The 15099-nt window shown below is 39.6% G+C and overlaps 2 protein-coding genes across 3 annotated transcripts in view; one reads left to right on the top strand and one right to left on the bottom strand.

Moving 5' to 3' along the window:
- The first annotated feature begins 1371 nt into the window (after positions 1-1371).
- On the top strand, positions 1372-10630 carry LOC128887107 (probable multidrug resistance-associated protein lethal(2)03659). 2 transcript variants are annotated; one of them, XM_054142602.1, is made up of 16 exons: positions 1372-1515; positions 3735-3841; positions 4276-4578; positions 4668-4796; positions 5035-5459; positions 5539-5695; positions 5753-5955; positions 6034-6434; positions 6532-6746; positions 6834-7052; positions 7130-7310; positions 7398-7574; positions 7666-8125; positions 8255-8618; positions 8695-9391; positions 9473-10630. In XM_054142602.1, the coding sequence occupies exons 2-16, from the start codon at positions 3765-3767 to the stop codon at positions 9614-9616; spliced, it is 4152 nt and encodes a 1383-aa protein (XP_053998577.1). In that variant the 5' UTR covers positions 1372-1515; positions 3735-3764; the 3' UTR covers positions 9617-10630. The 2 variants fall into 2 exon arrangements, with proteins under 2 accessions (XP_053998577.1, XP_053998578.1); XM_054142603.1 differs by lacking the exon at positions 4668-4796.
- LOC128887124 (interleukin-1 receptor accessory protein-like 1-B) overlaps positions 10558-15099 on the bottom strand; it is a 54302-nt gene continuing 49760 nt past the window's right edge. The window contains exon 7 of the mRNA XM_054142635.1: positions 10558-13342. Coding sequence (XP_053998610.1) covers positions 12852-13342 — 491 coding nt within the window. The 3' untranslated portion in view covers positions 10558-12851. The remainder of the gene's footprint in view (positions 13343-15099) is intronic.

The following is a 15099-nucleotide window of genomic DNA, read 5'->3' as shown; positions in this document are numbered from 1 at the left end:
AGAACAAAATTCTTAAATTATTATTTGATTATAATTTTTAATAAAATTTTGCAACGAGCAACGGTTGACGTGACGACAAACGTGTCGAGAAATAAAAGTTTAATCCTTGAAAAGATAAGCTATTTTAATCTCTACGTATCGCAAACTTGACGATGAAACATTGTTATTTTATATCGATCCATGGGACTTGTCTCGCAAGGTTGATCACTCGTTACAACACGTGTCCATACACATATTCATGCGTTAATCGAATCGTTAATCGCAAACGGAAATTTCGCCTAATCTCGACTATGATTTGATAACTCTGAATCCCTAAGCATCGGCTAACAATAAGCTTAGCTGGCTAATCTTCTTTCCGCGAGGCCAAGCCTGAGCCTGAGCTGCTTGAGTTGAGTCAATGAGTTTGTGTCAATGAGTCAATGAGCAGTGTGCGTGAAATCCCGAAATTACATATTTCCACATATAACAGCATATAGGCAAGTTACATTGTAATTATCATAATTCAACTTCTAATTGTCGATTAGTACACTAATAATTGATTGATACTAAAGTTTTTTAAATAAATAAAATACCGAATATGTGGCGCCACCTCTCAACGAACCGCCTAAGTTTGTCGTGAGATAGCTTTCATCTCTCGCCGCTAGATGTCGCCACTGACATAAAATATTCAAAACATAATTTCTCTAGTTTTCCCTGCATATAAATGTGATTTTACATTCTAACTACCCTAATTCAACTTCTAATTGTCGATTAGTACACGAATAATTGTCTAATGCCTAGTTTTTTAAACGAATAAAAACCGAGCGGTTTGCTTTTTCCGAGCCACTTTCTTGTTTCGAGTACTCGGCTCGGCTCGGTCCAGCTCGGTTAGGCTCGGCTAGGTCCGGCTCGGTTCGGCTCTGCTCGCTTTTCCGGGCTTTTCGACGCCACTATTTGCGATCTTCTTTGTATTGTCACTTTATGATAATAAGCCACGTTACTAATTCACGCAATTCAACTGTTTGCTGATTTCTTAATCTCGATGACAATGTTCTTTATTTATCTGTTACGTCGGATGTATCGGTGATAAGAAAATTTTCGAATTATATTTTCGTGGTTGCTTTCGTAAGATGTCGGTAACAAGCGTCGGCATGGAAAGAAACAGGAGTAATGTAACGAAAAATGCAATTACATACATACAAGGTATAAGCGCGAACAGCGGAGCGCGAGGTGCGGAGTGCGGACCAGACACCAACACAAAGCACTAACTCCGCGGAGATTCGCCAAAAGTATACCCACCAGCCAACCCACCACGGCCGCTGTTCCCAATCACGTGTTAGTTTAAGGTTAACCAATGACACATGCGACTATGCGAGCATTGCCCAGTTGAGCTGAGACTGTGAGCATCAGTCGAGCAGTCGAGTAACGACCTTCTACTTAAGTGGATGCTGGTTGTCATCCGATAAATTGCTCAACAATTAAAAAGTAATGGGACGTTCGTGTACCGAAGACTAGACAGGATTATTTTCTTCGATCGTGAGTGACACTATACGCAAACCAACATTTCTTTCTACTTTTCCTCTATTACCATTTCATTTTCAACACGAACCATCGATTGAATCGAATCAAACCTATTCTATCGTTTTCCGGCGGGACGGTGCGGGGAGGCAACACAGAAATATACCACGAATTCACGACTCATCAGACGTCGAACGGTCGAACGCGATTCAATTAACGCTCGATCAATTATTATTGACGATAAACCGTCTTAAAAATACCGTTTGATTGATCATAAGCAGTCTCGAAATTTTAAATCGTCTACCGTTACATAAGTTGCGCTCAATTTACGGTTTTCTTTGTTGTCATTAAATAAATGTAACTCGGGGAACTCGTATACGGTATCGCGCGTCTATGCGAGGATAAATAACCTGATAAATTCCTAAAATAACTATGAGCAAAACGAATCTAACACGCACGAGTTATCACAATTGATTTCTATGAAATCTGCAATTGTAGTTGCAAGTTGCAAATTTTTCCTCGTACAAACAATGCGAGATATCAAGTATTTCTCAGCACTTCAATAATCTCGAGTGTTTACCAATAAATTACGTAACTCGATTAACGGTTATTTCCACGTACAAAAATTAATCAGACGCATGAAATCTTTGCAAACTACCTACGTTTCCGGAACAATTAAGATTGAAAATGTTTTAGACGCGCGTTTAATGATTGTGTTTACGCGCAAGGTGTACAAAGTGATGAGTTCATTACACTAATGACACCTGTTCGGTGCACTGTACACACGTTGTGCAACGTTACTGCTCAAACACAATTAGTTTTCCTTCGAATGTATTCAACGTTACGTTTACGCGTTCGGCGTTACGCTTACACACTTGGAAACGTGACTTAACATGCTTCCCATCCGAACTCTTCGAACATTTCGATTCATTTTTCTTCTAATTACGAAATGTCTCGAATGCTCTTTTTTAAAAATGCAATCAAGTATTTTCTCTTATAAATTTTCTTTTCCTATATAGCTGCCTATAATGAAACATTTTTAATCGAATTCATTTAATTAACTAAGCGATTTGTTCGAAGACGAAGGCTCGCTCGAATTAATTTTATTTCGCATTCTCGATTCGTTTCTCTCGGATGAATCACTTTAGCCTACACCCCATATATGATATGTGAGACAACCTAAATAATTGTGGAAAAATACATTGTCGTTTTTGAGATTCAACGGATCTCTTATCAAAATTTACTTTGTATACAATTTTGAATGTCGCATGATAAACGGTTTCATACTTTATAAACATGTTTGTGTATGGTAAATTTCTTTCCTGTCTTTTCTACTTTTTAAAAGCGAAACTCACCTCCTGAGCATGACTGCGAAAGTACATTGTAACATGTTATAGAATTGTTTGCTATTGAAATAGTAGTTCAGCTTATCATTGTTTTACAAAGATGTATGGTACTCTAGAACATGTAGCTTTTGAATCGAAATAGAGAAGTGATTATGTCAATAAGTTATTTTATCTCCTCTGTTGTTTAATTTCACAGGCGTAGTAGTATGTATAACAGATATGAATCAACCATCGGTAGTTCTACCATTAAGTAATAAGTAAAGTTCAGCAAGATACACATATAGGTATATAAATCAATGCTCTCATGAAAGATTGTCTTGTACATTTAGTAGATATAAATGTGTGTTATGAAGTGTCGCCATCGTAGCATACTTACAAGTGGATTTACTATTTATTTAATATCTTGTCTTTTAACTTGTATTAAATGTAAATTTAAAAGTCGTCAAAATTTCGAATCTAATTTGATATGTCTTCATTTATAAATAGAAAGTGATATCAGTATAAAGTCATGCTTGTGTATGTATGTTCAGAATATATTTCATATTTACTTATCTAACTTATCATTGTGTATACTGTTCCCCACGATGTGTGGAAAATTCAGTGAAATTAGTAATCACCCGTTTATTTTATGGATTATGTTTCATTAAGTGATAAATAAACTTTAACATCATTTACAATTTATTATTATTATTATCATCATTAGGCTTAAAAAGTAAAATAAGACGTATCTTTTATACACATTTGTTAAAGCATTGTATGTCATTATCTTCTATGTGATTCGTTAAGATTCTAATAGGTTGTTTATGTATATACCAATTTCATTTAAAATATATAATCTTATTTATAATGAGTTTAGAATGTTTTGTGTTATCTTTGCATCCATCTTTATAGGAACAACGAATAGCTAAATGCTAAAGTATCATGGATGGAAAAGTAAAAACAGAAAGAGTAAAGAATCCACGAGAAGGAGCAAATCCTCTTAGCGCCTTAACATTTTCGTAAGTTTTATGAAATATATGACCAGTTGCTTTTTTTCCTTGTCATCGTCTGTTAATAGAAATGTAAAATCATGATGATATACGATCTGAGCTTTCGAAGTATCTCTGTATCAGATACAAATAAGCCGTCTGTTGATAGGAGAAGAACTATCTTGAATTCCTTTAATGAACAAATAGACATACTTTTTGATATGTTATCTATTAGTATTCTTATATAGAACCTTTGAAGGTAGTTCTTTGTTATCTTTATCGATTACCATTGATATTAAATGCTCAAAAACAAAGATAATTCTCCAACCTTCGTATGTTCGATGCAAACGTTGATTTAAAGATAGTAAAAACTGGAATTATATAGATAGTACTATTTTTCCCTAATACTATTTTTAATAGAATTGTTATCTATTGTAGTAATCGAAATTACCTTTTCTTAATAGATGGATTCTACGTACTTTTTGGGACGGTTATCGAAAAGAGTTAGAAATAAATGATTTATGCAAACCCCTTAAGGAACACACAAGCAGTATTTTAGGTACAAAAATTGTTAAGGCATGGGAAAAGGAATGCGAAGCTTATGAAAAGCGCAAGTTACTAAGCGAAGAAAACGAAAATAGTAGTAAGAAATATGACACGAAAAAAAAAGTGAAGGAGCCCAGTTTAAAAAAAGTTCTTATCAAATGTTTTGGTCTTCGATTACTGGTATATGGACTAATTTTAGCAGTTATGGAGATATTGCTTAGGTATGTAATACAAGTATGGTATCGTTTAACTACAAAAATTATTATTATTATTAAGTATAGGTTTTTAAATCTTTCTACTGCTTGTTCAGATTATCACAGCCCATGTTTCTTGGCCTTCTTATCCGTTACTACAATCAGAAGAAAATTGCCCAGTTACTGCCCAGTTTATACAATTCTTCCAATTCGCAAGTTCATGAAAATGAAGATGCGACGAGATCGTTAAGTCTCTGAATCCCCCTTTGCATCCCGTGTACCTACTAATTCTCTATGCTTCCTTTTAGAAGCTTAACTCTTTTTTAATTTGAACGTTTGAAAAATATCTAAATAAATATCTCAAGATAAAGATATCTTGAGATTACATAGTACAATAATTATCCCGTAAAGCGTTGTTGCAATAATAATTTTGAAAACTTGCAGTTAAACGTCGACGCTAATTTCCCCTAATTCGCTTTACAGGGTATTGCAACCAATATTTCTTGGTCAACTATTGAGATACTATAGCAGCAATACAATAACAAAAGAGGAAGCTTACTTATACGCGACTGGTGTGATATTATGTTCGGGATTGTTAATATTCGTTATTCATCCATATATGATGGCCATCCTTCATATGGGAATGAAAATGCGTGTGGCTTGTTGCACGTTAATATATAGGAAAGCATTGAGACTTTCAAGAACAGCTTTGGGTGAAACCACAATAGGGCAAGCAGTCAATCTCTTGTCCAACGACGTCAACAGATTCGACGTAGCAATTATATTTTTGCATTATTTATGGATCGGTCCTCTCGAGACCATTCTCATTATATATTTCATGTACGAGGAAGTTGAAGTATCTGCTTTCATCGGTGTCGCAACCCTTCTAATGTTCATTCCCTTGCAAGGTACAGAAAATTAATCTCTTTTCATTTGCGACGCATTGTTTCCACGATATATGTTACACTGTGTTTTCAAAACGCGTAGGTTACTTGGGTAAAAAGTCCTCGATATTACGACTGAAAACCGCTATAAGGACGGACGAAAGAGTTCGATTGACGAACGAAATCATTGGTGGTATTCAGGCGATTAAGATGTATACTTGGGAAAAGCCGTTCAGTGCTTTAGTCGAGAAAGCAAGAAGGTAATTTTTTATACGACTAAAATCTTTACAAGTACACGACTTTGTGCGTTATTTCAGGAGAGAAATCAATGTAGTACGGCTCACTTCTTATATTAGAGGCATCACCATGTCTTTTATGATATTTAGTACGAGAATGTCGCTTTTCATTACCATATTAGCGTACGTCTTATATGGTCATAGAATAACTGCCGAGAAAGTATTTATGTTGACGGCTTATTACAATATTTTACGTCAGACTATGACGGTCTACTTTCCGCAAGGTAGGTGCAATTGAATAATCGTGAATCGTATCGATGTGAATCACACGAAGATTTGGTAAAACGTTGGATGTTGCGCAGGTATAACGCAAATAGCGGAAGCACTCGTTTCTATAAAGCGTTTGCAAAAGTTCATGATGTACGAGGAAATTGGACCCACAAACGATAAGAAAGGATATGGAAAAGAAGAGTTAAAGGATCTGGCGAAGAAAAATAATGATGTTAACGGTGTAAATAAAGAAGGGAATGACATTAAAGATGACAAAATTGATACGAATAGTTATCAAGAAGACAGTACTATATCTTTAAAGAATGTTTGCGCAAAGTGGTTTTCGTACGACAACGGGGACACATTGAAGAACATCAACATCACCGTAAAACCGGGCGAGCTGATCGCTGTTGTTGGTCAAGTTGGTGCTGGCAAAAGTAGTTTACTTAACGTGATATTAAAGGAATTGCCTGTACACGCAGGTTCTGTACAGGTTCGTATTATTCTTTCTTCTTTTTTCTTTTTTTTTTTTTATTGCAATAATATTATCAATACTATAATTACTACTATACTATAATTATGTTTTGCAGATAAACGGCAAGTTGGCATACGCTAGTCAAGAACCGTGGCTATTTGCCGGCTCTGTTAGACAAAATATTCTGTTCGGCAGGCAAATGGATCAGTTCCGATACGATCGTGTAGTCCGAGTATGCCAATTAAAAAGGGATTTTACTTTGTTGCCGTACGGCGATAAAACAATCGTGGGCGAAAGAGGAATTAGTTTGTCGGGCGGGCAACGTGCTAGGTTGGTAATTGTAATATTAATTAAAAAAGTCAATATAGGTCGATTTTGATATAAGAAGATGGCTTATGTATCGATTCACACACGTAGGATTAACTTAGCAAGAGCGATATACACGGAAGCCGACTTGTACTTACTGGACGATCCTTTGAGCGCCGTAGACGCTCACGTTGGCAAGCACATGTTCGAGGAATGCATCGACAAATATTTAAGGGGAAAAACTAGAGTTCTTGTTACCCATCAATTGCAATACTTGAGATATGTTGATAGAATAATCGTTATGAAAGACGGATCGGTTAAAGCACAGGGGTAGGTTCAATTTACGCTTTGATTCGAATGCTTAAATTTCCCTGAATGATACTTATGATCCTTCTTTCTCATCGTAGTACTTACGACGAATTGGGCGCCATGGGCGTAGATTTTGGGAGGTTGTTGGAGAATCCACCACCATTGGAAGAGGAACGATCGGGGACTGCACCTCCGAGTAGGAGCAATTCTCGGAACGGCAGTATTACGTCTTTAAGTTCATTCATGAGCAGCGTCACCGATAAGTTGGATCCGGTCGAGGTAAGTATTCGAAAGCCGAATATAAATTTGAAAATCGCGCAAAGCGTCCGCGAATGTTTCCAATGTTTTATGAAATATGGTATTTAGGTAGCCGAAGCACGTACAAGAGGCAAGGTTTCCGGTAAAGTGTATCTAGGATATTTCCGAGCCGGTGGAAATTGGTGTGTCGTGTTTATGGTTGTTTTTCTGTGCGTACTTGCGCAATTAGTAGCCAGTTGTGGGGATTTCTTTATCTCTCAATGGGTTAATATGGAAGAACGATTCGTGAGTATTTTTATCTCTTTAAATTGTTCTCTCGACAAGTAGTTACAAGTTACAAGTTAATCGTAATCAGGAAATGTGATTTTGTTTATAGGTCCACGATAAATCGAATGGTACCATTGAAAACGATAGGCAGAGTCCGTTGGCTTGTGACACGTGCATATATTTGTACAGCGGTTTAACCATTTTCACGGTAATAATTACTCTAATGCGTTCGATCTCATTCTTCAGAACGTGCATGCAAGCGTCTGTTAGGCTGCACGATCGCATGTTCCAAAATATCAGCCGCGCAACGATGCGTTTCTTTAACACGAACACATCAGGACGTGTTCTTAATAGATTTTCGAAAGACATGGGCGCCATAGACGAACTATTACCGGTAGCACTGATCGATAGCCTGCAAATTGGACTGGCTCTCATTGGAATCATCGTAGTGGTCGCAATAGCCAATCCATGGTTAATGATACCTACAGTGGCAATCGGAATACTCTTTTACTACATCCGCGTGTTTTACGTAGCGACCAGCCGCAGCGTGAAACGACTCGAAGGAATCAGTGAGTACCACTTTTTTCCCCGATTCCAATAAATCAGTTCCCCAATGCCCTTACTCTCTTACTTGTCTTCTAAGAGAGAGTCGCGCGAGAAAACCAAGTTTTTTCACGAAAATAATCTGTAAATAATAGCTCGATCGCCGGTATTCGGCCATCTGAATGCCACGCTGCAAGGGTTACCAACCATTCGAGCTTTCGGAGCGCAAGAAATTCTTATAAAGGAATTCGATCAACACCAGGACTTGCACTCAGCGGCGTGGTACCTATTCATAGGATCCTCGAGAGCGTTTGGATTTTGGCTCGATCTCTTCTGTGTCGTCTACATCATCTTGGTTACTTATAGCTTTTTGTTCATCGGCGATAACGAGAAAGGTGGCGACGTCGGACTAGCCATAACCCAGAGCATCGGGTTAACGGGTATGTTCCAGTGGGGCATGCGGCAAAGTACCGAGCTAGAGAATCAAATGACTTCCGTTGAGCGCGTGTTGGAATACAGGTGGGTACCGCGGCAGATGCAAAATACCTATACACGTTTCATTTCAACGACCACCAAACTCGTATGTTTTTTCTAGCAAAGTGGAGAACGAGCCGGCGCTCGAAAGCACGCCGGATAAAAAACCCCGAGATAGTTGGCCCGAGGAGGGAAAAATCGAATTCAAACAAGTGGCGATGAGGTACGATCCGGCGGAGCCTCCGGTGTTGAAGAATTTGAACTTTTTGATTTATCCCCAAGAAAAGATTGGGATTGTCGGAAGAACAGGTGCTGGAAAGTCGTCCTTGATCTCGGCTCTGTTTCGCCTCGCAGATCTCGAAGGTGCCATCGTGATAGATGGGGTCAACACCGTCGAGATAGGTCTTCACGATTTACGTTCCAAGATCAGTATAATTCCTCAAGAACCGTTTTTGTTCTCGGGCACAATGAGAAAGAATTTGGATCCCTTCGGCAGCTACGACGATAGCGTGCTCTGGCAAGCATTGGAGGATGTTGAGATCAAGGAAATGGGTCTGGAGGCTCACATTAACGAGGGTGGCTCGAATCTGAGCGTGGGACAGCGTCAGATCGTGTGCCTGGCTCGCGCAATCGTCCGAAACAATCCCATTCTCATTCTCGACGAAGCTACGGCGAACGTTGATCCGCGAACCGATGAATTGATCCAACTTACGATTCGCAGAAAATTTGCGAAATGCACCGTATTAACCATCGCTCATCGACTCAACACTGTCATGGATAGCGATCGTATTTTGGTAATGGATGCTGGCAGCGCTGTGGTAAGCTTCTTCCCAAGATTTCAGAGATTCGGATGCGAATCGAAAAGAGAGAATAATATACTCGAGTTTGTTTGATCGCAGGAATTCGATGCCCCTTACGTGCTTTTGCAAAAGGAGTCTGGATATTTGAAGAGCATGGTGAACGAGACGGGACCAGCAATGGCGGAAGTCTTGAAAGAAATCGCTCGCGAAAGCTATCAAAATCGTACATCAACTGCCCTTTGATAAACGTTCAACGGATTCGTCAATTTCCAAGTTGGACTGTCTGCATTGAGTCCCGTTATTGATGACTGTACTTTCTACTTTTACAGAAACCATCCGTGGATTATTTAGCGCGATCAAAGAGTGCCCTATCTATCGTTATGATCGATTGTGTCACCCAGTGTCGTTGGTATGAAACGGCCCCATTGAATAATCGTGATTTGTCGTTTTCGAGATTTTTCGAGAATTTCGCGTTCCTGGATACAGTATTATTACATAGATTTTTTATAAACAGCTGCCTTTTCTATACACGACTTTTTACTCTGGAAACTGTCGCGAGTTATATCGTACTTAATCGCATCGCGGACTATTTTTCTATACGTTAGAGAAAATGGTTCTCCTACCACCGTTGCTATTTTCTAATTTGTTAGCAATTTATCTACGCAGGATATTCGTTTTTTCTTGCCCTTACGTTGGTGCTGTAAGTACAAAAGCCGTATGTCGAGAAAGAACACGTGTCTACCTTCTAACAATAAGATAGAAAATTATTTTGCTCGATACGCGTGCTATGTCCGGAAACAGTTTGTATTAAAACACCTAAGGTGTACTTTATTTGTGTCTATATAGTTGTCGAAAGAATTCGCGGATCGAAGTTTTTTCTATTTTTGCTTGTATCACAACAACGTTTTACGCGTAAGATACGTTGGAACGAACGAGAGTCGCTTTACCAATACAAACAAACCACTTGGTCAGTTTGTACCGCGCCGAAGAGTGAAATTCTTCCTATACCGACTTAAAGATATACATGTGTATATATATATATATATATATCTATACATATTTTATTCATTCGTCTCGTTTGTATCGGTTTATGTACCGCTTACTTAGCCAACGACGACGACGACGACGACGACGAACAAGTAAGCGAACACTGTACTTTTAGGTGAAAACAATTGCCTTGCGTATAAGTGCCTATGTAATTTTATTATTACAAATGAAAAATATAGATCTAGAGCATTATTTATGTTAATAATACAATGTCTTTTTCTCTTCCTTAAACGGTTTCTCAAAATCACTCTTTAGATCTCTCGAATAAACGACGGCCGTACAACAAACACGTTTCTACATAACAATAAATCGGCAGTGGTTTCAGCATGTTTTCGAAGTGTAATTTATTTTCTACGATAATTAAGATAAAAAGTAACAATCAAACGATTTCTGTAAATATAAATATTCTTGTTTTTTATTTTTTTTATTTATTTATTTTTTTATTGAATTTCACGAACAACAATCTCCGCTGCAGCCTGTGACGGCATGAAGAAGAAACAGAGTTTCAATTTTTGGTTCACAGGGTTTTACTCAGACATGTTTTTACGCATGGAACGCGTACCTCTAACGGGTGTCTCGAACGTGTTCCACATTCACAGAAACAGTTTCAATTCGTCGATTCTAGTGGTACGACACAAAACGATAAAGAAAAACAAACATGCCATATTTCTTTCGTTCTGTTCCGTTTCTTAGATTATTCTCCGTTTCAGAATCTATTTAAAAAAAAAAAAAAAAGAAAGAAAGAAAGAACAAGTTTCAGACGACGCGCTTGCCCCGTCGTATCAGTTCTTATTGCTAAACGAAGAAACGAGTGTAACGTCTATGTCTATACTCTGCTTACTCGGCTCGCAACGATCGCTCGCGACGCGGATCGTCCTAGCGTGTTCTCGCGAGTCAAGTACACTAGTGTATTGTAATACTGACAGTAAAGAGATTACTATGCGATATTAAAATTAAGCTCACCTCGCGAGAATCCGTCCGTGACGCCTAAAGTACAATTACGCGATTAACAACTACGGTATACATAATACGTGGTTTAAGAGAATGCTCCATTTTAATCTAAAAACGATGTTAAACGAGAAACAACGCGAGATTTAAAGAAAAATCTATATTAACGGGTGTTGAGCGGCAGATATGTCTCGAGGGTCCCTCGAGTTTCCTTAAATATTTTTCTTTTCTCCGTCACGATTTCGTTTATAGATTAAAACAGACCACCGGCTATAGGCGATAATTATTTTAGAATTACAGGTATAGTATTATCGTTTTCGTTACGTTCTCGGATACAATTCTCTAAGTCTCCAGTAGTCGCTCGATGAAACGATGATCCCCAAAGAACAGTATAAAAATTGGCGTGTACACGCGCGCGCGCGCGCGTCGTATATGACGTATGTATCCTTTTCCTCTGGTACGTGTATATACAAAACAGTAGAAAATACTTACGCGTTCGTTGATCTCGTCACGTATCTTTGACAAGTGAAACACGCTTAGAAAAGTGTTCCCGGAAACGTAGATGCGCGTTGCTCGTGCGTTTTCGGATTCGTTAACGAAAATCGATCAATTTTAACGGTTATAAATAAAACGTAACTAGCTAAATAAATAAGAGAGCACCGATAAGTATGCAATATATACAAACAGAGGAAAGAAGCCCAGCGATGAGTGATTACGCAACGCAAACAATGAGATTCGTTTCCTTTTTTTTTCTCTGTCGGGCCTCGCTTTAAAAGAAATTCGTCCCGAGCTGGTTTTCTAGCAGCAAAGCAACGTTTCTCTAACTCTGCAACGCAACAGTGCGTAACGCACGAACGTTGTATGGGATAATTCTAGGAACTGAGAAACGTGTGCACCCATCGAAGATTATATATATATAGATATAGAATTTCGTCGGGTATAGATTTTCAATTCGTACTCGTTCGAAGAGCGATTCCCTTTAATACGAATCAAACATGACGCATGGAATGAATGAAAATTCGGAAAAGGGACTGTATCCGATCGCTTCGGATAGAATCCGTTTAAAAGTTTTTAACACTCGCGTGAAGGAAGACTACGCGTTTCTCGGTTTCGGTTTTTCTATGTATATCATGCTACAATGGACAAATATCGAGAAATGTTTCGTCGCGTACCAGCGATTCGTCAATGTTGCAAACAAAACGAAACGAGACGATCTTCTCGTCGTCATTCGATAGGGTTAAACGATAAATAATAAAGACAATTTCGAGACATTAAAAATGGGAATTTCCGTACATAGTTATACGCGTATTTGAATATTTTACGAGGAAACATCCCGTTCGTTGGGAAAGTCTCGCAAGATCGATCGTAAAAATCGAGCGGGAATTCTCGGGAATTCTCTCGAACGATGTCCATTCGAACGGCGGGTTCGTGGAAGCGGGAAAGAAAAGTTGGTACGCGCTCGTTTTTCGATACTTTCGACTATTTAAACAAGAACCTCGAGACTTTCGCGCGACCGAGCCTTTTGTTGTCCGCACTTTTCGTTCGCTTGAACGATCATAGCGACCGATTGGCACCCGGTCTCGTCGCCGATTGGTCGAACGGGTGGCATCGCTAGTCTAAACTGGTACCAGAATTTTTGATTATTCGAACCGCCACCCCCATTTCCGCCACCGCCGCCGGCACCACCACCGCAAATGACTCCGACGCTCCCGCCACCCTCGTTCCAATGCAAAATTTTTAAACGATCCAGGGAAAGATCACCGGTATCGCAACCTCGGGTCGATCGCTTCGCAATCGTCGCCACGTCCGGTATATCTTTCGTGACGATCACTATCGTCCGCGTCACGAGCGTCGACAGCTGTTTCAGAATCGTCCCAACGCTCGTCTCGTTCCAAACGTTTTCCAGGGACGCGGGACTCAGCACGACAACGATCCTACGACAGGAGGCAGCGTGCGGACCGATCTCCAGGTTCCCTGAAAAATAATTCGCTTTAGATTATTTATTATCGTCTAATCTGCGTAGAGCGTAGATTCGACGAAAGAAAAGTTGTCGAAACGAGTTGGCCAAGCTGGTGCACGCGAGACCAGGATTGCTCGACTTCTCGTACACGCCTAACTCGGAACCGTCGGCATCGTCGTCGTCGTCGTAGGCGTCGCGGTTGTCACCGGGAGACAAACGAGACACTGGGCGTTCGAGGGACCGGCCAACTTCCTAATTCAATTTACCGACGACTCCGTGTCCCCGTAATTTCGCGACCCCGAAGGATCCGTGTTATCTTCTCGCTATCTCCTATGAGCGAATCGCGCCGCAGTTCACGGAGCGAACAGAGCGAAACGTGGCTTCTGAAACTACCATTACGTACTCCTACGAGTTGTAAACTTTTACCTCGATAGAGGAAAGCCTATAGACGAAGGGACGTTTTTCCGCCTCCGAAAAGGTTGCGTTGTATTTAATAATTTAACCAAATTCATCGAGAGCTAGCGAGTGTAATAATTTTAATGTTTTTCGAAGTAGGTTATGTTTTTTTTCCAAAAATTTATTTTACCTTATAAACCGATTATCTGGTTTAATCTTTAGCGATACTACACTTTTCCACATCCCGATAGGCGAACGCGACGATACGGATATTTCGAGTATCATCCCCGAAGGGATGTTCGCGATTATCGAGACTAGAGCGGGCTCGGAATTTCTCCAGCGAAAGCGGTGGAAAAGAAAGAGAGAAAAAAACCGCGGGACGCGAAGCGAAATTTATGTATAGGTTACTTTGCATCAACGGATCGGAGTTTGCTAACGTATAGCAATTTGCATGAACGAAATCGAAGCGGTCCCACGAGAAGGTATCTACACGGGCCCAATTTTCTCCTGCCAATTAGAGGGAAATTAGCATCCGAATATTTCTCGTCGAGCAAACCATCAACGCGTCGCACGCTTAACCGTCCGGTTGATATTCATGAGATGTGAAACTAGCCCTCCGCTATACAGCAAACTTGTACGACAAACTTTTCGCCCTTTTTCGCGGTAATCGCGATCGTTTCGCTCTCTTCATCTTCCCCGATTTCGTCCAGCGGTATGCGCGACCGTAAACCCCGCTACGAAATACGAGCTAACGATTTACATCGCGTCCAATCTTTTTCTTAATCTCGCCCGGTAATCGACCATTTCCTATGGTTCATATGGTTCGTCGAGCTCGCGAAACTACTCGTTTCCGCCAGATTCTTACCATTTTAGTTCGTAACCAAGACCAGCCGCGGGTAGGAACCTCAACGATGCTATCTATCGACGAGAGCTTTGCACGGAGGAAACTTACTTCTCGCGGCATTCAACCCTTTGCAACTCGAGAAGTGACTCGAGAGGCGTGATTAGGTTTCACGCAGCAAATCTATCAGATAGACTGGAAAGTAATGTCGTTTTTGCAATTTTAAATCCTTGTTCATCGCTCAACAGCTCGTTGATTTTTATCGGTCATTGATCATTTGCGCATTAGGTGGATGTTGATAACGAGGGCGATCACATAATTGCTTAAGAGTAGAAATTTATCAAAAATTTGTTTGAATTCAATATAAAAGGAACGACATTACTTTCCAGTCTACCTGATACAATACTTGATGTTTCTTTAGGTTTAATTTCTTTGGAATTCGAAGTGTCGATAAAACGATTGTCGTTGAGACAAAGGTGACCTTAGTCTTAAATCTATATATACCTTGGAATTCATGGCAATAGAACGCTAAGA

This window comes from Hylaeus anthracinus, unplaced genomic scaffold, assembly GCF_026225885.1.
Source record: "Hylaeus anthracinus isolate JK02 unplaced genomic scaffold, UHH_iyHylAnth1.0_haploid 11985, whole genome shotgun sequence".
In the NCBI taxonomy this organism is placed as follows: Eukaryota; Metazoa; Arthropoda; class Insecta; order Hymenoptera; family Colletidae; genus Hylaeus; species Hylaeus anthracinus.
Note: the sequence above shows the minus strand (reverse complement) of the source record. Positions and strands in the feature narration are given on the sequence as shown.

Bases quoted from the DNA above. Each gene is read 5' to 3' on its own strand.
- LOC128887107 (XM_054142602.1), top strand. From the start codon at position 3,765: ATGGATGGAAAAGTAAAAACAGAAAGAGTAAAGAATCCACGAGAAGGA. The intron at 3,842-4,275 runs GTAAGTTTTATG...TTTTCTTAATAG, and splicing joins CTTAGCGCCTTAACATTTTC to ATGGATTCTACGTACTTTTT. The intron at 4,797-5,034 runs GTTAAGTCTCTG...TTCGCTTTACAG, and splicing joins AATGAAGATGCGACGAGATC to GGTATTGCAACCAATATTTC.